This window comes from Littorina saxatilis, linkage group LG3 (genome assembly GCF_037325665.1).
Source record: "Littorina saxatilis isolate snail1 linkage group LG3, US_GU_Lsax_2.0, whole genome shotgun sequence".
Classification (NCBI taxonomy): domain Eukaryota; kingdom Metazoa; phylum Mollusca; class Gastropoda; order Littorinimorpha; family Littorinidae; genus Littorina; species Littorina saxatilis.
The window spans coordinates 14,030,663-14,053,668 of NC_090247.1; the positions used below are offsets into that span (position 1 = coordinate 14,030,663).

At 43.0% G+C, this 23,006-nt stretch overlaps 1 protein-coding gene across 2 annotated transcripts in view; it reads right to left on the bottom strand.

Moving 5' to 3' along the window:
• Positions 1-23,006, bottom strand: part of LOC138961687 (mucin-22-like) — a 103,511-nt gene that overhangs the window by 1,307 nt on the left and 79,198 nt on the right. The window contains exons 20-29 of one of the 2 annotated variants that reach the window (XM_070333357.1): positions 20,294-20,444; positions 19,872-19,941; positions 18,172-18,238; positions 17,743-17,828; positions 16,998-17,124; positions 14,876-14,917; positions 4,340-4,402; positions 3,755-3,803; positions 878-1,074; positions 1-392 (exon numbers count right to left, since the gene is read on the bottom strand). The exon at positions 1-392 is cut by the window's left edge and continues 1,307 nt beyond it. In XM_070333357.1, the coding sequence (XP_070189458.1) occupies positions 180-392; positions 878-1,074; positions 3,755-3,803; positions 4,340-4,402; positions 14,876-14,917; positions 16,998-17,124; positions 17,743-17,828; positions 18,172-18,238; positions 19,872-19,941; positions 20,294-20,444 (1,065 nt within the window). In that variant the 3' untranslated portion in view covers positions 1-179. Of the gene's footprint in view, positions 393-877; positions 1,096-3,754; positions 3,804-4,339; positions 4,403-14,875; positions 14,918-16,997; positions 17,125-17,742; positions 17,829-18,171; positions 18,239-19,871; positions 19,942-20,293; positions 20,445-23,006 lie in introns of both variants that reach the window. The other variant, XM_070333356.1, reaches the window with a different exon arrangement.

The following is a 23,006-nucleotide window of genomic DNA, read 5'->3' on the forward strand; positions in this document are numbered from 1 at the left end:
TTTGGCTTTGCAGGAGAAAGTTATCAACCGGCTGGGAGTCAGCTACGGTGTTTGTTAAAAATTGAGATTTGTTGGGCTTTCAATTTGTTCTCACGCGATTTGTTCCTTGTACCGCATACGAGTATCAATGTCGACTGAGGAGAGGGGCGGGGTTTGTTCCCGCCATGACGCCTCTGACTTTATTTCGGGGCGGCAAAAGGGTGGTAGTGGGGGGAGCCTGAACTAGCGGCGCTGGTAGCCAATCGGAGACGAGGAAAGAGGCGGGGCTGCTGAAAGGGGGCGGGCTGAGGCGGATGACGGACAGGCGGGTGCTGCTGACCGCACCTCTGTTGTTGCTGTGGTCGGATGGACTGCTCCAGGCTGAACCATCTGTCGGTGAGAGACAGCCTTGGCTGGAACGAACAAAGAAGGTGTTAATATCTGTCTGTCTGTCTGTCTGTCTGTGTCTGTCTGCTTGCTTGCCTGCCTGCCTGTCTGCCTGCCTGCCTGTCTGTCTGTCAGTCTGCCGGCCTGCCTGTCTGTCTGTCCAATTATCCATCCATCTGTTCGTCCGCCCACCCGTCTGTGCGTTCATCCATCCATCCATCCATCCATTCATCCATCCATCCAACCAACCACCCAACTAAACTAACTAACTAACTAACTAGCTAACTAACTAGCCAACTAACTTAAACTGCTTCGTGAGTGAAAGACAACCCATCTGAAATAACGGGATTACATAACGAAGTGCGACTTTCAAGCGAAAAGAAAAACACATTATGATTTAGTTCTGACTGTAGGCAAATGATAACAGACATGATGAGAAGATAGATATCAACATGAGCCGGCCTACCCTCCCCCTATCAAACACACCCATCAAAACACAAGTTCTACAAACCTGGGCATAGTCAAGATCGTACGCGGTAGACGTGTTCAGCTGAACTGTGCGGGTTGGCTTCTCAGCAGGTTGCGTGTGTGTTACTCTGGCAACTGGGTTCTTCAAGGCCATGACCTTGGGGGTGTCGTTAGAGGTCATAAGACTGGGGCCGTCCAGTTTGGCCATGTTTGGATCCTTCTTACGCACGCGTCCGTTCACTTGCACAACGGGAAAGATAGCTGCAAAGTGAATGAATTTGCTGGTGGAATAGACAATGTCTGTCGGGTTTGTATGGGTTGTGTCAGAAGGATGAATACCCTTGCTTTTACTGAGACAAATAAACCACACGTGCTCCTTGTCCACGTGTTTCAGACACACCCCTCACTAATGATGGTTTGGTTTTTGTTTGCTTAACGCCCAGCCGACCACGAAGGGCCATATCAGGGCGGTGCTGCTTTGACATTTAACGTGCGCCACACACAAGACAGAAGTCGCAGCACAGGCTTCATGTCTCACCCAGTCACATTATTCTGACACCGGACCAACCAGTCCTAGCACTAACCCCATAATGCCAGACGCCAGGCGGAGCAGCCACTAGATTGCCAATTTTAAAGTCTTAGGTATGACCCGGCCGGGGTTCGAACCCACGACCTCCCGCTCACTGGGCGGACGCCTTACCACTAGGCCACCGTGTTGCGGTCTCACTAATGATTGGCCCGTGGATTGTTCGTCTCACTACATTTAAAGCAAGGGTATTCATTCGTTTAAAACCCATACAAGCCCGACAAAGTTATTTTCGCAATTTTTCCTATTCCTTGCAAGGACGCTGATATCATTTTTGATCGATATTATTGTATACTGTTCAAAAAAAGAAACGCATAGTTGCTACTTGCCAAATTTGTTTTATTTTTCGAAAAAATTAACAGAAAATCCAATATTTAGATTATTTGTTTGAAATTTGGTATGGACACAGTTGAATGCACACACAGTTCATTTGCATCTTCAAATCAATCAGTCAATCAATACGATTGGGTGCCGAGGCTGTCAAGTCAGTAGGGGGTGTGACTGCCTTGAGCAGCAACAACTGCCCGGCACCTTCTGGGCATGGACTGGATCAGATGCCGGATATCTTGCTGTGGGATGGTGTCCCACTCCTCCTGAAGTGCCTGCAATAGATCGCGGTGATTTGCCGGCGCTTCTTCTCGCCTGCGCACACGTCTGTCCAATTCATCCCAGAGGTTTTCTATCGGGTTCATGTCTGGCGACATGGATGGCCAGGGAAGCACCTGGACATGGTGGTCGGTGAGGAACTGGGTGGTGAGTCGTGCTGTGTGCGGGCGAGCGTTGTCCTGCTGGAATATGGCATCCTGGTCAGCCAGAAGAGGAAGGGCGTGTGGGCGCAGAATTTCCTCCACGTATCGCTGGGCAGTTATGCGCCCTTGGACGTGCACCAGGGTGCTCCTTCCAGCGGTATTGATCGCCCCCCACACCATGACGCCTCCACCACCATGAACGGGTGCCTCATCCACACAGTTGGGCGCGTAACGTTCGTTTACTCTCCGGTAGACCCTCCTCCGACCATCATGTCGCTGGAGCAGGAAGTAGGACTCGTCGCTGAACCACACGTGTCTCCAGTGATTCCGGACGGTCCAGCGAAGGTGCTGGTTGCCCCACTGCACTCGGTTCTGGCGATGGCGGCGGGTGAGGACAGCTCCTCTGTGAGGTCTGCGAGCTCTCAAACCAGCTTCATGCAGGCGGTTCCGCACGGTCTGGTCCGATAATCGGTGTGGCCCGGGGAGAGCCTGGACAGAAGATGAGGCCGACAGGAAACGATTCCGGAGGTGGCGGAGCCGTATGAAGCGGTCGTGAGCAGCAGTTGTCGCCCTTGGTCTTCCCGCTCGTGGCAAGTCAGCAACGGAGCCAGTGGCTTGAAACCTGACCCACAGTCTACTGATGGTGCTCTGGGACACGTGGAAGTGCCTGGCGATTGCACTTTGACTTTGGCCTGCTTGTAAACGACCCAATGCAATTTGGCGGTCTTCTCTGCTCAATCGGGCCATCTTTCGTCGCTGAATTGTCGTCTGATTTCTTTGTGGCGAACAATCCGCTTTTATGGGTTTTGGAAGACATGGTGAGAGCTCAATATTCCCCGAGTTTCACGAGATTACACTGAAGCATGACGAGTGGTCATGCCAAATGAGCAATTTTGACATTGTAGCCACTGATAACGCATGCGTCACGTGCAGAGCTCACTTGTGGCAATGGACGAAAGGTCGACGACCAGATAAACATTTTCTGCAGTTTGGTGGATATCCTTGTAGCCATATAACTAAATTAACCAAATATTACAAGATATGCGTTTCTTTTTTTGAACAGTATATTTACATGGTGGGTAACAGCTACATTGGATTTTTGTTTTGTTTTGAAAGTTGTCGTTGCTGTGATGACTCGTGAGCTGATGACAATCAAAAGAGTGCTCGGATAAAAAAAAAACCTGCTTGTAACTGTAAATGGCAGTACAATCAATGTACCCTGAGCTCGTTCACCTTTGCTCAAAAGCCCTTGAGTTTAGCATCTACCAAAAAGCAGTTTCTTGCAAATCTAAGGGTCATATACACATGATATTTGCCTGACAAATGACAGCTGTTATTGCGCTCTGGAAGTCAAACATCTGTTTAATTCACTATCCCCTTAATCCCTAAGAAGTACATTTTAATGGCAATATTTTACGGAACTGCAAATATGAAAAAATGAAAATAATAAAAATACCCTGTGTTACATAGAGAATACTACATGGCTTGCTGTGTCGTACCAGATTTACACGAGTTGTTTTCTTAAATAGTGAACTGCGAGCGAATAAACAGCATATGTTGGCGGCTGTTTCAATTGACAACTTACTTTGTTTGTCAAGGTCATTGGAAGACGTATTGGATTCACTTGAACGCTTCTGTAAAGTGAACAAAAGCAACAACATTAGAATACCCGAAAAAGGCAAGTGGACTTACGACAGTCAGCAAGACAAAAATCGATCAACATGTATGTTACTGTTAGTAAGCAAGTGTCGTTTTCAACTAAATCTAAGTAGATTCTACATTTCTATATTTTCATATCAATGTTTTAATGTTTCAGGCACGGAACAGGCGCACTTGGGATTTGTTCAGCTATATGATGAAGACAACGATAATGGCAGCAAAACAACATACAAGAACAGGAACAAAAATAACCACCATAAACACAGACACAAAAGCAACAACACTACAATAGCAATGGTAATTTTGCGATGGGAGATGATGATGATGATGATGATGATAATGATGATGATGATGATGATGATGATGATGATGATGATTATGACACTTAACTAAGCCATTTCAAGAAGAAGAAAAAAATCATTTTTTTCCTTTTCTGGCATTTCGTTACGGCTGACATTTTAGTGTTAAAAGATTTGTTTCAGGAAAAACGTAGAAGAAGAAACTGTCTCACCTGAGTACCAAACCTTGTGGACAAATAATAGCGACGTTGTTTGTCCTGCATACCTTCCCTTACCTGCAAAGGTGTGGAACAGTGTAAGTAATAGAGAGAGCTAGAGAGTGGGGGTAAGAGAGAGAGAGGGGAAAGAGAGAGAGAGGGGATGAGAGAGAGGGGGAGGCTTGAAGAGAGAGAGAGAGAGAGAGAGAGAGAGAGAGAGAGAGAGAGAGAGAGAGAGAGACTCAGACTCAGACTCAGACTCAGACTCAGACTCAGAACTTTATTACAAAAGGATAAAGGTTTTAGGCAAAGCCTATTCTTCCAACCTGTCCTTTATACAACACATAAAGACAGACGGACATAAAAAATAAAACTTCAATCAGATAAGATACAGAATTACATTGTATGGATTGCAACACAATGTGCATTTAAGGAATTATATAAGGAGAACTCAAAAATTATAAAATTACATTGACATAGTTAAACCTTTCATTTTGAGAATTAAGTTGCTCAAATCAGCTACACATCCGTTTACACTAGTACAAAATGTTCAACAAAATAACAATCGAACAAGACATTTCATTCACGAATGATGTGTGAACGTGACTGTCTCTTAAACATTTTCACTGAAGTTGCATTTCTTATCTGTTGGGGGAAGGAGTTCCAGAGAAAAGCTCCCGAGAAGGCTAAGCTCGATTTGTAGAGGTCTATACGAGGTATAGGAGGGATGAATTTTTGGGACCCATATCTTTTTGTGGCATGTTTGAAATGTGATTGCAAATATTTAGGACAGTCGTCATTTAGAATTTTATACATGAACACAGCCTTGTTTAACGTCAACTGATCTTTCAAGGGGAGGAAATTCAGGAGCTTTAGTTTATCATCCGTGGACCTATTCAAATCATGCAGAATAAGTTTTGCAGCTCGGCGATGCAGGGAATTGAGTCTTTTTAAATGAACATCACTGCAGTTATCCCAAAGTGTCGAAGCGAAGTTTATATGAGGCATTATGTGGGCGTAATAGAACATTTTGAGTGCTTCAGAATCGGCGTAATGCCTTAATTTTGATAACAGGTACAAATTCTTTGATACTACTTTGCAAATATTACTCAAATGAGTTTGCCATTTCAACTCTTGATCAATGGTAACACCTAATATTTTAAGTTCCCTAACTTGCTGCACTTGAGTTGAGCCAACTGACAGTTGTAGTAGTAAAGGACTTAACTGGTGTTTTTGTCTCGTGGTTATCACCATACTCTTTGTTTTAATCGGATGAATGATCATTGCATTAGAAACGCACCACTCAGTGATTTCATCCACACTTGTTTGAAGAGAAGAGTTGACGGATTCCAAAGATGTTTGACTGGTGTGAACAGAAGAGTCATCCGCGAAGAACTCGCATCTAACTTTTTCATCGGACACATGAAGGGGTAAGTCATTTATATAAATACAGAACAAGATAGGTCCTAATACAGACCTTTGAGGGACACCAGTCCTGACAAACTCGTTTGACGAAGTTTTACAGTTAATGGACACATACTGTTTCCGTTTTGAAAGATACGATTCAAAAAAGGCACAGGCAGAGTCGTCTTTTAAATAGCACTTTAATTTATTCAGTAGAAGTGAGTGATCTACTAGGTCAAAGGCTTTCTTAAAGTCCAGAAACAACGCTCCCGTTATTTCTGCTTTGTTTATTGCTGACAGCCAAGTCTCGCATAAAGAGCTTAAGGCGGTGTGGCAGGAATGCTTCGAGCGGAAACAGATTCATTTCTTCCATATATGCCAGTAGGTGTTTTTGTATGTGCTTTTCTAAGGGTTTAGATAGAACAGGTAAGAGGGAAATAGGTCTAAAGTTGTTTGGGTCTGTAAGATCCTTATTTTTGGGAAGTGGTAATACCTTTGCACACTTTAAAATAGAAGAGAGCACATTTTGTTGTATGCTTAGGTTATAAACATAAGTTAGGGAATCGACAATGTAAGGTAAAGCAAGTTTTAGCAACTTGACTGGAATCTTGTCTGGACCCATTGACTTCTTATTCGCCATTTGTTCCACCAGTTTTCCTACCTCGTGCACTGAGATTGGAGGAATAGAAAATGTGTCAGTTTGAGTCAACTTTTGTCCACAGAATGTTTTTAATTTTTCAAAACAATCATCCTTATCAAGGGAATCGTTTTGCTTGAGACAAGATTTTAGGTTGTCTGCTAGCGAAATGAAGTGTTTGTTAAAATCATTTGGAGATATTTGTGAATGAGAATTGGTTGATTCCTTCCTAGATTTATCAAGAATTTCATTCACTGCTCGCCAGATTGTAGCTGTATCCTTTTTTTTCAGAAATCAGTGTATTAAAATAGTCTGCCTTTGCTTGTCTCACTGTGTCCAAAACTTTATTTTTTTGTAGTTTATACTCTGTTTTCATGTTGCGCTCTTTAAAATAATCACGCATCGCCATAGCCTCGATAATGTCTGAGGTTAACCAAGGGGGGAGCTGGGGATGTTTCACTCTATGCTGACGTAGTGGTGCGTGTTTATCAATTATAGAGCACAAAATATCGTGAAAAATATTGCAGGCGCTCTCTGCGTCACTGCAATTGAATACGCTATAAAATGGGGCTTGGTTAAGGTCAAAGAAAAAGGCAGATTCATCAAAATATCTGAAACTTCTGTATTCGATTGTTGTGTGGCCTTTATGACGTGATTTTGGCAATCTAAGCGAAATCGAGCAAAACACAGAATGATGGTCACTAAAACTGGAATGCACTACTTGCGCATTTGCAACGATATTCTTACTATCAGTATAAATATGATCAATCAGGGTTGATGAATTATTTCTTTCTCTTGTAGGGGTTTTAACCAGCTGATGAAGACCAAACAGAGCAGTGGTTGAGCACCATGTTGTTTGAGGCCTGTTGTTGACATTAGGACGAAGTGCAGTATTGTAACAAACAGCAGTAATGATACAGGATGAGATAGCAGCACACAAAGGTATGCAATCAAAAATAAAGAAACAAATTGTTGCTTAAATATGAAGGGTGACCGAACAACAGGTAAAGCAAATCCCACAACAAACAACGGGATACTAGATAATGTAAGCTTAAATACAAGATGTACACAATGTTCACAGAAAACAAAGGACACAAGGTTAAAAGCAGTTAATACTGAACATTGTATTGTAGAGAGCGGAGTGGCGCAGTGGTTAGAGCGCTTGCCTCTCACGCTGGAGGTCGTGGTTCGTCCCCCACTCGGGGACAAATACAAATACCCGATTTTTCCGAGCGCTCTCCAGTCCACCCAGCTGGAAATGGGTACCTGACCCTATTCAGGGCCGGGGAAGGCAAAGGCAGCGAGGGAGAGGAGATGGGCACCGCCCTCATAAAAAGCTGGCCCCCAGAAAAGTGGAGATCTCTAACATCTCTCTCCCCTACGACCAGATGGTTATGGGAATACCTTTACCTTTTAATACTGAACAGTCCTGGTGAAATTCAGTTAAGGTTGAACAGTTCACAAACTCGGCCCAAAGCCAGTAGTTCATGCAAATATTTAGCACCCAGTAAAGGTTAATGCTGTAAATGATTCTTAACACTAGTCTTGCACAGAGAAGTAGAATCTCATTTATGCCTCACGTGTTCAGACTATAATATCGTCGAAACACCAGCCGCTTTCCATGGAGATGAAAAAATGCCTGTGGCTTCAGGGCACGACACACACAATGCCGTCCCTATAGCGTGTCCGACCTGAGGCACTTACAAGAAAAATGTTCATTCAAAATGAACAGCGTCGATGCAATGTCCACCAAAGATTTATTTTGGGAAGTGTTAAAAGGTTAGGGTCAAAAGTCAATGAATTGCATGTTGTGCTGGATATAAATTGTTTATTTCAGTCAATGCTTGCTATGAATTGATCAAACAGCCACAAGAAAAAACAAGTCGCGTAAGGCGAAATTACTACATTTAGTCAAGCTGTGGAACTCACAGAATGAAACTGAACGTAGTCCGCCGCTAGTGCAAAAGGCAGTGAAAGTGACGAGCCTGTTTGGCGCGGTAACGGTTGCGCTGTGCTTCATAGCACGCTTTACTGTACCTCTCTTCGTTTTAACTTTCTGAGCGTGTTTTTAATCCAAACATATCACATCTATATGTTTTTGGAATCAGGAACCGACAAGGAATAAGATGAAATAGTTTTTAAAACGATTTCGGAAATTTAATTTTGATCATAATTTTTATATTTTTAATTTTCAGAGCTTGTTTTTAATCCAAATATAACATATTTATATGTTTTTGGAATCAGAAAAGGATGAAGAATAAGATGAACGTAAATTTGGATCGTTTTATAATTTATTTATTTTTTTACAATTTTCAGATTTTTAATGACCAAAGTCATTAATTAATTTTTAAGCCACCAAACTGAAATGCAATACGGAAGTCCGGCCTTCGTCGAAGATTGCTTGGCCAAAATTTCAATCAATTTGATTGAAAAATGAGGGTGTGACAGTGCAGCCTCAACTTGTACAAAAAAAGCCGGATATGACGTCATAAAAGACGTTTATAAAAAAAACCCCAAAAAAAAACGTCCTCGAATATCATTCCCAGGAAGTCTCATGTCAAATTTCATAAAGATCGGTCCAGTAGTTTAGTCTGAATCGTTCTACACACACACACACAGACAGACACACACACACACACACACACACACACACACACACACACATACACCAAGACCCTCGTCTCGATTCCCCCCTCTATATTAAGACATTTAGTAAAAACTTTTTAATTAAAAAACAGAGCTTGTTTGAAACAGGTAGAAAGGAAGAGTTGATATTGCAATATCTGTACGTGGGAATGTGGTGAAAAAGAGTGCTAAAAGTAGTAAGTCGGCCTCAGATCCATTTCAAATATTTATTGCAGAAAAACAAAATACAAATTAAAAACAAAACCACAGAACCATTACCAGGTGTCATAGGAATGTTTGAAAACAATAGTTTTAATTTTACACTGTAAATACAGGAATCAGAATTAAACACCTCAAATTGGCACATGCATAATGAATCACCTGGAATTGCAACAGGGAGATACTGAAGTAATTGGAAACAAACACTTGAAATTGACAGAGAAACAATTGAAAATATATTACTGACATGAGCGTACAATATTTTAATGGAAGTGCATTTTTAGCACGAAGCATCCGCAGGAGGATGCACTAACAATTACATAGTGCCACAAAATGTGTACGGACATTTCACAACCGTGCATTATTAGCACAGAACACATACATGGGGGCGCACAAAACATTATTGTACCATGATGATGATCGGGATTGTTGAAGATCTTTTCTTGTGCAAGGCGCCCCTGTATGACCGCAACTGATCCAACCGGCCGCATCTGAACAAACGACGTCGAAACGGCGCGAAACACGTCCTCTCGGTTGGTCTCGGATTGACTCGGCTCCTCTCGGTCTTTTTTTGTGTGTCTTTTTTTCTTTTCCTTATGGTCGGAGTGGTATATTTATGTACATCTTAGATTAAAAAAACCCACCCGAAAGCTGTGTGTAATCGTTTCGCGTAAATTGTACATTTTTTTCAGCTTTGAAATTGTTTTGGCTTGGAGAGTCAGCGCGCTTTGGCTTGGAGACTAATTCTCCACAGGCACGTTCTTCCCAACCACAGATACCAGCGTCGTCCGCGACGCTGGAATAAAAGCGAGCACGTCCAAGTCAGGTCACGAATTAAGCTGTTGCAGCTGTAGAACAAACCGTTAACAAAGTTAGTTTGAAGATTCCTCAATAAGATGAAGGCCGCGCGAGTATACTCACACCCTTGCACAAGGGCAATGTTTGTAAAATAGTAAAGTTATGAACACAGTAACAACAAGGACGAATGACCACATAATGCAGTTAAAGTTTCTCTCTAATTTTCTCTCCAACATCCCTGCTTGCTAGCACGCACATACAAGCACAAGCACAAGCACACACACACACACACACACACACACACACACACGCACACATACACACACACACCTAGAGTGATGCATAGTTATTCTTCGCTCTTGTGTAATTCACAACGTAATTTGTATACACATTTAGTATTTAACCGATTACACAAGAGTAGAGGCACCTGTGCTGAGGGTAGCCGCGTGGAGGGAAACATTGATGGCACTTCTAATTACACAAGTGTAGAGACATTCGTGCTGTGGTAGCTGTGTGGAGTAAAACACTGTTGGAGCTGCGGGGGTATGGGTGTGTATGAATGAGTGTATGAATTGTAGAGTGGCACCGAGTGCCGGTGTGGCTGAAGCATGTAGGGTGGAGGCAGCATGTGTCGAGGAAGAGGCTGGGGCGCTGCATATTGCCAGGCATAAGGAGGCACTTGAAAGTGCGGCCCTTGACTGACTGCCTGGCTGTGGAGCTCCGGGTCGATGTCACGGCGTTGATTATGTTGCGGCGCACCTGCCGCATAGGGAGGCACATGATAGTGTGGCCCCCGACTGACTGGCTGTCTGAAGGGCTCAGGGTCGCTTGCACAGCGTTGACTGTGCATAGCGTTGGACTGTCGCATGTAGACCAAGGGGTAGTCACCAGACTGCTGCTGTTGTTCTTGGTGTAGAGGGCAATGAGGTAGGCGATGTTGAGGACCGTTACGAAGCAGAAGCCCTGGTCCTTGCTCTTGTGGTCTACCGGGCTGTCCGGTTCTGCGTGTTGACTGGTCGTCGAGGTAGTCACGGTTGCGTGACGGCACAGGGGTTGGCAACAGCGGCACCCGTCGCTGTGATTGTTCAGCGGGAGGGCATGCAGTTTTCAGGTTACCGGCAAGGCAAACAATACCCCGAGGACTGGGATGAAGGGCGTCCCTGTAGAGAGCTTTGCGTGGGGCACCGCTGGGGGTGAGGAAGGTGTCGGTGTTGTCAGTGAATACTACCCCCTCCCTCGCACAGACCCTGCTCAGGGAGTGGTTGGATGCTGCAATAGACTTCTACCGCATGTGTTCGCCGTTGGGTGGGATGATGGAGGACGCCTGTATCCGTGCCGAAGGGAACACCTTCTTTAAGAGCTTCATGAGTCCCCACCACGCTGCCTCTGTGACGGTGTTGTGTCGGCATGTATTGACCCCTATGTGAACGATGACCATTTGCACGTGTTTACATTGATGCACGTTGTCCAGCCAGTGTGTTACATCATCCATACAGAGGCCTGAGACACTCAGATTCTGGGAGGCTTTGCCAGGAAACATCAGCTCGGGCCTAACTGGTTTCAGAACCGAGTCCCCGAGCAGCACGCGAGTAGTCGAAGATCCACTCGACTGCTGTCGTGGAGTCAGGTTGCTTGAAGTCTGATTGTGTCTGTTTCCCCTTCTAGCGTCTGTGTCATACAGTTTCTCATGTGGCGCAGAACTCTTAGGGCTAACAGAGGGCGAACTTGTTTCGGATTCGTCGTGAAGCACAGAGAACCTGTTAAAAAGGGGTACTCCTGCCTTGACAACTGAAGCCTGCATGGTTTCCACTTGCAAATCCGCTTGAGTGTTAGTCTGTGATTCGGATGAGGTTGTATGTTTTGTAAGTTGACTTGTTTGTTTAATCTGTTGCTGTTTCTTAAAGTCACCGACCTGAGATTTGAGCGATTGTATTTGTTTATTCATTTCACTTATATCTTGTTTCATTGTTACGATGGTGTTATCTAACGTTTCACATTTTATTCTATGGTCAAGTTTGAGTTCTCTCTTCAGTTGTGTTTTCGCCGTCTCAATGAGTTCTAACACTTCATCGCGGAGTTCAGGGTGGTCCAAGAAAAGAGAGGAGGAGATGTGATTTTGCTTTTCCTCTTGCGATTCACCCGAAGTCCCCTTGACAAGGTCAAGTGGTGAGGTCGATTCCAGGTCAGTATGACGCGTAGCGTCATTGTTTAGGTGGGTCACGGGCGTGACGGCGCTCGTAATTGAGGAAGAGTCGTGGCCATGTTGTGGGGTAGTGGCAGCTGGGGCTGCAGTCGGGGAGAGCAATGGAGACTGTAGGGGGGGGTTGGAGCCTAGCACACCCGTAGAGAGGGCGACAGAATCGTAGCTCCCTGATCTCAACTGTCTGCAGGCCCTTATTGGTTGCTCCCTTGTCAACGATCGATGCTTACGGGAGGTGGGAGTGTTCTCTACGTCACTCTGCATGGGTGGCAAGGAGAGCATAGAAAGGCGAGTGTTGAGTGTTGTTGCGTGTTCAGGATGCTTGACAATTGCGTTAATGCAGTCCACCAAGCTCTTAAGCTCAGAGTCACGCCACTTGGTGCATTGGTCGCCTTGAGCAAGAATGGTTCCGGTTGAGTAAAAAACGGTTATGGTCACCAATTTGTTCGAGCCGCAATTCACCTGCACTCTAGAGCGCCCTAGGCATAGCTCAGGGGAGGGGAGGGTTGTCGGGATTTCGCTGAGCGATTCCTTGTCTTGAACATGGATAGGACGAGTTGGCTTTTCAGCTTCGTCTATCCACTGTACTTCAAAAGTTGTTATGGCTGTCGATGCCATGGCAGTATCGCATGACTAACACTTGGCGAGCCAAAGGCATGAGTGTGTGAGGCATCTTAAATGTTAGTTGTCTTGGGTCTTTTTTCAAGCAGACAGTGGGGACCCATCCCACTGCCGAAGTAATGCTGGGCTGCAGTTCCATGGTCAAGTACACAGCAAAGCGTTCATATTAAGAGGGTGTGTGTAGAGTGAGCCCGCGCAGGCCAAACACATGAGCAGATTACATGGCGATATTAGGTTACATTGACTCAGACACGCATTGGGTTGCGTACACACTGCATAATCCAGGAAATGAACCAGCCACAGCTGGAGTACATCAGTCAAGCATGACTAAGCACTTGGCTACAAGAAACTGCGCAATAACCACTCAGCACTCAGCGTGTACGCCGCTCCATCGGCCCTCCTAGCCACTAGAAGGGATTATGCGGCGGGCTGGCCGTCAGTCCCGGGAAGGGTCCTTTATCCGATACAAGTCTGTTGAAGTACAGTCACCGACGAGCCGCGTGATGTTATTGTTGGCACAGCTTAAACAATGTCCAGTGCGCGAATACACACTTGTTAAAAGATTCACAAGCAACAGTGAGATTTCAAACAGTGCAAATTCAGTTGTGACTTTCCACAGGACTGCAGGAACATTCCTATCTCTGGCACTCCCAGTCTACGGCTACAAGATAACAGTTAGTGCCAGCCAGTGATTAATGACATGTGTTGTCCAGGGCGCGAATACTCACACAAAAGAACAAAGAAATACGTTTGTATCTTCGCAGAAAAATGAATCCACAAGTATATCTTTCATATGAAGAACATATGCACTGTTATATCCTTGCACAGCAATTTTTGGAACTTAAAGCACAGTTGAACTAGGTAAATTCCATCGAAATCCGCAGCTCTCGCAGGGCACGTCCGTACCCTTTGAGAGAGAGAGAGAGAGAGAGAGAGAGAGAGGGGGGGGGAGAACTCGAACTCGAAGAATTACAGAAGAATTATAGCATCAGGTCCATATGTTCCTTTCTTACAGCTAGTACTTACAACGCACATATAAAACAAAGACCGTTAAAGGTGGTCGTCTACATTTTTGCTTTTTTTCAATGATCTTATGGTTAGATTTCGATACAAAATTATGTCAAATGATGAATGAACCATGGGGAAAAAAGTTATAGAAAAAAAATATATGTAAAAAAAGATTTTATTTTTGGGTAGTGTGACTCACGCTTCCAATATGTTGTTTTCTGTTTGCTGAGAACATGTGCTTTGCCTAAAAATACTGACCAATCAAATTCATGTCACTGTGCTTATAGCCACGCCCAAACAAGTGCAGCAACAGTTTGACACTGGAGCCTGTCCACGCTTTTTTTTAAACGCACGAAATGCACGGGATTTGAGAGGAGTTTTGCGCTTGGCATTTTCCAAATAAGGATATCCTACTATGAGTACTACGCTGGAATGCTACAATAAAGGTCAAATGGCGATTTCGGTATAAAAATGTAGACAAGGACCTTTAATGAAGAAGTAGAGAAGAAGAAGAAGAAGAAGAAGAAGAAGAAGAAGAAGAAGAAGAAGAAGAAGAAGAAGAAGAAGGAGAGAGAGGGAGAGAGAGAGAGAGAGAGAGAGAGAGAGAGAGAGAGAGAGAGAGAGAGAGAGAGAGAGAGGTGGGGGAGACATGGAAAGAGAGAGAGATACCGAGAGAGGGAGAGAGAGAGAGAGAGAGAGAGAGAGGGGGGGGGGTGAGAGAAAGAGAAAGAGAAAGAGTGAGAGCGTAAAAGAGAGGGAGAGAAAGACGGAGAGGGAGAGAGAAGGGGGAGAGAGAGAGAGAGAGAGAGAGAGATAGGGAGAGAGAAAGTGGAGGGAGGGAGAAAGAGCGGCAGAGAGCAAGAAAGAGTGGGGCAGAGAGAGAGAGAGAGAGAGTAGGTCAGACAGACAGACAGACAGAGACAAAGAGAGACACACAGAGAGAGACAGAGAGAAAAGGGCTCTTCGGGATTTCTCTCGAAGCGAACAATTCAGTCCCACACAGCTGTGTGTAGCTTTAAATAAATGACATAAAACTCACCTGTTTCGACAACAGGCAGTGCAGAACAAAAATCATCAGGCCCTGGAACAAACCAGCAATGCTCATTGAAGACTGAACGCATACAAATCACTTCCTTTTCTATCTCTCCAACTAAATATAAAAAAACCGTCGAGGTCGTCCAATAAAGCTGACCACTTTGTTTAAAGTACAGAACAATTATAGAGAGCTTGGATTTTCCCTTTTGTTCCATTTTCGGGTATTCCTATAGCCTTAGCGAGAGAATACTTTACAAAGTGCCCGAGGGAAAATACCTCTGTGATGCTGAACGAGAAATGTTTAACATATATCTATCCCACGTTATCATTGGTGTTGTTTGTCACAACCAGTCACTGTTTTCTTTCCCCTGTGATTAAACGTTCCCAGAAATATCAACAAGTCGCGTAAGGCGAAAATACAACATTTAGTCAAGTAGCTGTCGAACTCACAGAATGAAACTGAACGCAATGCAACGCAGCAAGACCGTATACTCGTAGCATCGTCAGTCCACCGCTCACGGCATAGGCAGTGAAATTGACAAGAAGAGCGGGGTAGTTGCGCTGGGAAGGATAGCACACTTTTCTGTACCTCTCTTTGTTTTAACTTTCTGAGCGTGTTTTTAATCCAAACATATCATATCTATATGTTTTTGGAATCAGGAACCGACAAGGAATAAGATGAAAGTGTTTTTAAATTGATTTGGACAATTTAATTTTGATAATAATTTTTATATATTTAATTTTCAGAGCTTGTTTTTAATCCAAATGTAACATATTTATATGTTTTGGAATCAGCAAATGATGGAGAATAAGATAAACGTAAATTTGGATCGTTTTATAAATTTTTATTTTTTTTTACAATTTTCAGATTTTTAATGACCAAAGTCATTAATTATTTTTAAGCCACCAAGCTGAAATGCAATACCGAAGTCCGGGCTTTGTCGAAGATTACTTGACCAAAATTTCAACCAATTTGGTTGAAAAATGAGGGCGTGACAGTGCCGCCTCAACTTTCACGAAAAGTCGGATATGACGTCATCAAAGACATTTATCAAAAAAATGAAAAAAACGTTCGGGGATTTCATACCCAGGAACTCTCATGTCAAATTTCATAAAGATCGGTCCAGTAGTTTAGTCTGAATCGCTCTACACACACACACAGACACACACACACGCACACACACACGCACATACACCACGACCCTCGTTTCGATTCCCCCTCGATGTTAAAATATTTAGTCAAAACTTGACTAAATATAAAAAGAAGACAAAACAAGTCGCGTAAGGCGAAAATACAACATTTAGTCAAGCTCAGTCGAACTCACAGAATGAAACTGAACGCACTGCATTTTTTCCGCAAGACCGTACACTCGTAGCATCGTCTGTCCACCGCTCGTCGCAAAGGCAGTGAAATTGACAATCCAGAAAAGCGCGGTAGCGGTTGCGCTGAGGAGGATAGCACGCTTTTCTATATCTCTATTCTTTTTAACTTTCTGAACGTGTTTTTAATCCAAACATATTATATCTATATATTTTTGGAATCAAGAACCGACAAGGAATAAGATAAAATTGTTTTTAAATCGATTTCAGAAATTTTATTTCAATTATAATTTTTATATTTTTAATTTTCAGAGCTTGTTTTTAATCCGAATATTACATATTTATATGTTTTTGGAATCAGGAAATAATGAAGAATAAGATAAACATAATTTTTACAATTTTCAGATTTTTAATGACCAAAGTCATTAATTAATTTTTAAGCCTCCAAGCTGAAATGCAATACCAAAGTCCGGCCTTTGTTGAAGATTGTTTAGCCAAAATTTCAATCAATTTTATTGAAAAATTAGGGTGTGACAGTGCCGCCTCAACTTTTACAAAAAGCCGGATATGACGTCATCAAAGACATTTATCGAAAAAATGAAAAAAACGTCTGGGGATATCATACCCAGGAACTCTCATGAAAATTTTTATAAAGATCGGTCCAGTAGTGTACTCTGAATCGCTCTACACACACACACACACACACACAGACACACACACAGACACACACACCACGACCCTCGTCACGATTCCCCCTCTATGTTAAAACATTTAGTCAAAAATGTAAAAAGACAATTATCCCAAACCTGTAACGAGTTGAAGACGACAAAGAGGATCTGGAACACCATAGTGTCGTCGTTGACGGACATGGCGCCAAAAATCCAACTAAGGCCCAGAATGGGAGTCATCACACATATTGCTTTCACCACAGACCTGAAAACACATGACAACATCTTTAGACTGAATTCAATTCGAAGTTTCAAGACTTCCGTAAACCAAACTGTCAACAGATCCAACGCTCTAGACCGAGGAATGGAAACTGGACTCACAATGTAATTGACACGATATGCAGTTGATATTAAAGGCATATGTACGCGCTCCCGTGTTTACAAAGTGTAGTTTGCCCATAATCGATGTCAAACGCACCATAAGACCATGTAATGACGATATGTCGCCATGCGCGGACCATATACATGCATTACAGCTTGTTTTAGAGTCTCAAAAACTTTGGATGTAAACAAAGACGCGGAGTTATTTCCCTTGCGTCAACGCTACCTCTGTTGGCAAATCTATAAATAGGACGATCCAGATCAAAATTAAAATTAACATATCTCAACATTGAAGGGGTCCTAGACCACAATATTTTGCAGGGAACTTAATTTAGCATGTCTCCAGCTGTTGGTAAAGCAATTAGCGTGTATAGTCATCGAGTACATATGGCTTTAAGTTGACGTACATATTTATAATGTTCTGATAATTATTTTCGTCATGTTCGTGTATGCATTTTGTTCTGCTATAAGATTGGTTGAAAATCAATCAAGTAACACTCACTTGGTTTGTTCTCTCTTGTCTTTTCTTATCATCACTTTGACACTCAGCAGTGCCCGGATGACAAAGACAACGAACACAAAATTGACCTGCAAAGTAGATTGGAAAAAATAATCACCCTTGGTCCATGCACAAAAGAGGCTACTTTTATGATGCTAACAAGAACTGTTGCATGACACACACACACACACACGCACACGCACACACACAAACACACACACGCGCGCGCGAGTACGCATGCACGCACCCACCCACTCACACATACCCACACATACACACACACACACACACACATACACACACACACACACACCACACACACACACACACACACACACACACATACACACACACGCACACAATTTATACGAAGGCATAAAGTCGAAATAATGAAGTAGTTGTTTCTTCAGAAAGTCGCACATAAAAAGTTACCATCAGAGCAGCAAGCGCAGGCCCAACGAAGGTCCACAGCAGACCGTCCTCAGGGGACAACCAGCAACTGAAAACACATATGCACAGCATCTTTCATGATGTTCGTACTACTCATTCATTTGTTTAAGGCTCCTACGCTGTGTGAGCAATCAATAGATACATTAGAAAACAACAACAACAACAACAACAACAACAACAACAACAACAACAACACAACACAGTCATAATTACCAACATCATTATACAATTTTAAAAACAGCAGGAAATGGAAACAAAAAAACCTTACTTGATAAACACTCGATTAGCGCAATCCTCGATGTATCAAGTGCTAGCACATATCTGTCATCACAATTCCGTCACGCTCATAAGAAAAATACCTAACTCAGTGTTAGGCATTTCTGCAGTGAGACTACGGGGGAAGGTACTGGAAGGGTACCGAGTGGCCGGGTGGTAACGCACTTGCGCTCGGAAGCGAGAGGTTGCGAGTTCGACCCTGGGTCAGGGCGTTAGCAATTTTCTCCCCCCTTTCCAAGTGCTAGTCTTTCGGATGAGACGAAAAACCGAGATCCCTTCGTGTACACTACATTGGCGTGTGCACGTTAAAGATCCCACGATTGACAAAAGGGTCTTTCCTTGCAAAATTGTATAGGCATAGATAAAAATGTCCACCAAAATACCCGTGTGACTTGGAATAATAGGCCGTGAAAAGTAGGATATGCGCCGAAATGGCTGCGATCTGCTGGCCGATGTGAATGCGTGATGTATTGTGTAAAAAAAAAATCCATCTCACACGGCATAAATAAATTCCTGCGCCTTGAATATGTGCCGATATAAATTGCATAAAAAAAATAAAAATAAAATAAAAATCCCTGCGCTTAGAACTGTACCCACGGAATACGCGCGATATAAGCCTCATATTGATTGATTGATTGATTGAAGGGTACCTGTCATGTGTTAGAGAGTATAAACTCTCAGACCATCGGAAACCATTGCCACGGTTACGTGAGCAAAACTACTGTTCTCGTTTCTGAGTTAGGCACTTTTCCGTTTTGATACATAAAGACTTGTGTGGAGAATTTGAAGGTATGCAAACGCCTTTTCGAGGCGGTTATGCAGTTGTACTGATTAAAAATGTTGCTATCAGCTCTTTATCTCACGCGTATACTGCTGTCAACCGCTCAAGATAGGCAGTTTGGAACTTATACCTAAAATGAGATGGGCAGATTGTTCAGAAACCAAATATGACATAGGTGTGAACGTGACGATTCGGTTTCTGTCAATGGTCTCAGGTGGCCCATCCGTTTAGTTTTTCCCAGCAGAAACTGGCTATTAATGCATACAATCATTGTTTTCATCAATGTCCAGTCACTTTCAACGGATATACATTGGTTTAACGCACAGTATGTCTACTGTGTGTCCGATATAACAGATCCGCCCCCGTCCCCCTCACAACAACAACAACAACAACAACAACGACAACGACAACAACAACAACAACAACGACAACAAACACATTACAAACACGAAGGCTTAATGTTGCACACTAAAACCAAAACAAAATCATAACAGCTAAAACTTGCAAACTGTTGCATGTCAGTCAATTTATCCAGCTATCCTGCCTAGTATTGACGGGAATGGTTGTTGAAGAAGGGGGGAGGGGGGTGGAGGAACGTGGATAGTTAAATAAACATTTGCCATACAAGTCTGTTCCTCCGTATCCCTCCAGGTTGGTGACGCCCATTGTTACGCCGACGATAAGCACTGGCACACCTGGCAGAATGAAATATATATGTGTAAAACATCATGAATAGGTATATTTGTTACTGATGTGGAGAATCTAGAGCTAATATTGCAACAGGACCACACACACACCCACACAGACAGCCACACAGACAGTCCTATTCGCCATAGATAATGAATTCAGTCTAGCAAGTCAAATATAATGACCGAATGTAAAATGCAACAAGAAAATACACACACACACACACACACACACACACACACACACACACACGCGCGTACACACACACACACACACACACACACAAACCACACACTATCACACCCACACATACACAATCAAACCCACAAAACTAACAAGAACAAACACAACACAACACACCATATGCCATGAGCAGAAGCCAGCCTATAACTGACTCGGTGGGGAAGACGATTACGACAGTGATGAAAATGTCGATCCCTTCACACAGCATCAGGAAGAAGACCACCAACCACAGGTAGTGAAGAAAAGCCGCAACAACCGTGCACACAATCTGGAGTGATCAAACAAAATGTAAATTACTATATAATTATACATGTCATTGCTACGACCATCTCGGTGACATTCTAAGATAAATCACAGCCCAATTTCTCCATTTGTTTCTGTTGTCTCTCCTTTGTCCATTTCAAAGGCTGTTAGGTCGAGATACTTGTGAATGTTTTGTTTTGTCTGGAATAGAATATTCGAAAAAAATTAACCTTGATTGCTTATTGCTATTAGATAGTTAGATTGGTGTTTAAATACATACATAAACAGTTTTTTTGTTAAAGTCTTTGTATACACAAACAGCGTCTGCCAGTCTGTGCATGTTCGCCATTCTATCTAATTTCGAGTTCTTGTCGCAATTGAAATTGTTTGCTGTTCTCAGGCGGATCCGGAAAGAATCTCTCGGGAAAGAAAAAAAATCTTGCTCGAAATTAATGCTATCGCTTATTTTGAAAGAGCTAAATTAGTGGCTGTTCTCAGACGCACCCTGAAAGTTTTAGGCGGGACGTTTTTTAATTTATTTGTTGATTGACTTATTTTCACAAATGTGATCCTCCACCACGGAATGAGTCGCATGTCACCTTTGCATGATTTTCATATTTTTACATTTTCCTAAAGAATGTTTTATGTTCTATCCAGTGGTGAAAACCGTTTTAGAAAAGAGAGAAAACTGTTTGAGTTATAAGCCTGCGACAAAGGTGACCCTCACACTGTTACCAGACACTCCTCGGACTTATATTAAAGGCACAGTAAGCCTCCCGTAAACCATCACAGATACGGTCAGGCTTTTACACACAGTACAAACACCCTTTCATTTAAACACTCACCGATTGAGAACATCCTAGGTGCCCTCCGTAAAGAGCGAACAATTTTCCAAGAATTTATTTTTGCGTGGTTTATCTTACCCCTGAGCCATCGTGAACCCGTGTGATCCAGTTTCTCTTTTTCACAGCGTAGTCGTCAGTTAGTCATTTGAATGCGACTCGATGTGAGCTTATCTACAATAGCACGTTTATATGCACGAAACAAACGGCTGTGGTTCACAAGAGCTCTAGCGATGGCTTTTGACTGTTGAGAGGAACGGCGATATGCATAAACCGTCGTCTGCTACGACCCTTGCGTGACCCTGCTTCCGGGCTTTTCTTTTTTCAAACTTTCACAACTTCAAATTGTACTGATCTTGTCTTGATGAAAAAAAGAATTCTTTTATGATTAAAGAATGTTTGTGTAACAAGCTGTCAATTTAGTATTTAGATTTTAAAAGTTAGGTCTTGCGCAAAAACGCACCACGGTCCAAAAACATTCTGATAATCATCGATTCACGGCTATGGCCAGTTTACATCGATAGAATGAGACCCGAAGGGAAGTAACTCATTTTTGACCTGAGTTCAGGATGGGTCCAAAAAGTGTTCGAGACAATCTGCAAAATTAATTCTTTAAAAATTGCTCGCTCTTTACGTAGGGCACCTAGGATGTTCCTGTTTGGTGAGCGTTCAAATGGAAGGGTGTTTGTACTGTGTGTACAAGCCTGACAGTATCTGTGATGGTTCACGGGAGGCTTACTGTCCTAGGGGGTAAAAATCAAGGGTCTGCCAAACCTTTGATTTTTACCCCCTCAGACAGAGTCAACTACAAGCCATGCAGGTTAACCTGAAACCAGCAAAAGAAAGGGTGATCCCCATCTTGGACAAACTGCAGGAAAACTTCAAATGCAGAATGAGTCTCACCACTGCAAAGCAATCGCTTATTCTCGCAATCGAGAAGGACCGGTGTGTACCCTTCCTTAAAGGGACCACTGAGTTCAACCCAACAATGAACGGCTCTACTGCCAGAATACATGAGCTTATAGAGACCAGTTTCAGGATACCATAAGGGAAAACAAAATATCCCTCCAACACCAGTAAGCCTCAGTCACTGAGGACATATGGGTAACAAACCACCAGTACATGCAAGTACACCCTAACAAGGGAAATTAATAATAGTCATCTATAAATGATTATTCTCAATCGAGAAACAAAATGATGAGGATATGGGTTTGAATAGTTGTCCCCTGACGAGGCTACCTTTCAGTTTCCCCAGAACACCTCTATAAAATCACAAAGAAGTTATCCTAACAATTTGAAACTGTAAATATTGCCGAAAAGTACCATCTTTGGGAGAGGTATTTAGGGATCTCTGGGCTGCCTACTGCATTTGCCGGGTTTGGCAGACCTTTGATTTTTACCCCCTTCTCATGCTCTACAGAAAGCAGCCAGGGTGTTCCCGTTCGGTGAGCGTTCAAATGGAAGTATGCTTGTACTGTATGTAGACGCACGGGGAGCTCTGTGATGGTTTACGGGAGGCTTACTGTGCCTTTAAGCCGCTAGCGCAGAACAACGCGAGGTGACATGCGACTCATTTTGTGGTGGAGGGTCACAAATGTTATGCAGCATTGTTTGCATCTTTTCAAAGAGCCTACTGTCATTCAGTTACGGTCCACGGGAAATAACTTCGTTGTTCATGTATTTGACTTTGTTTGATAATTACCTTCCTTGGTCTGAACCTACTCTAATGTCACACGCATTCCTTC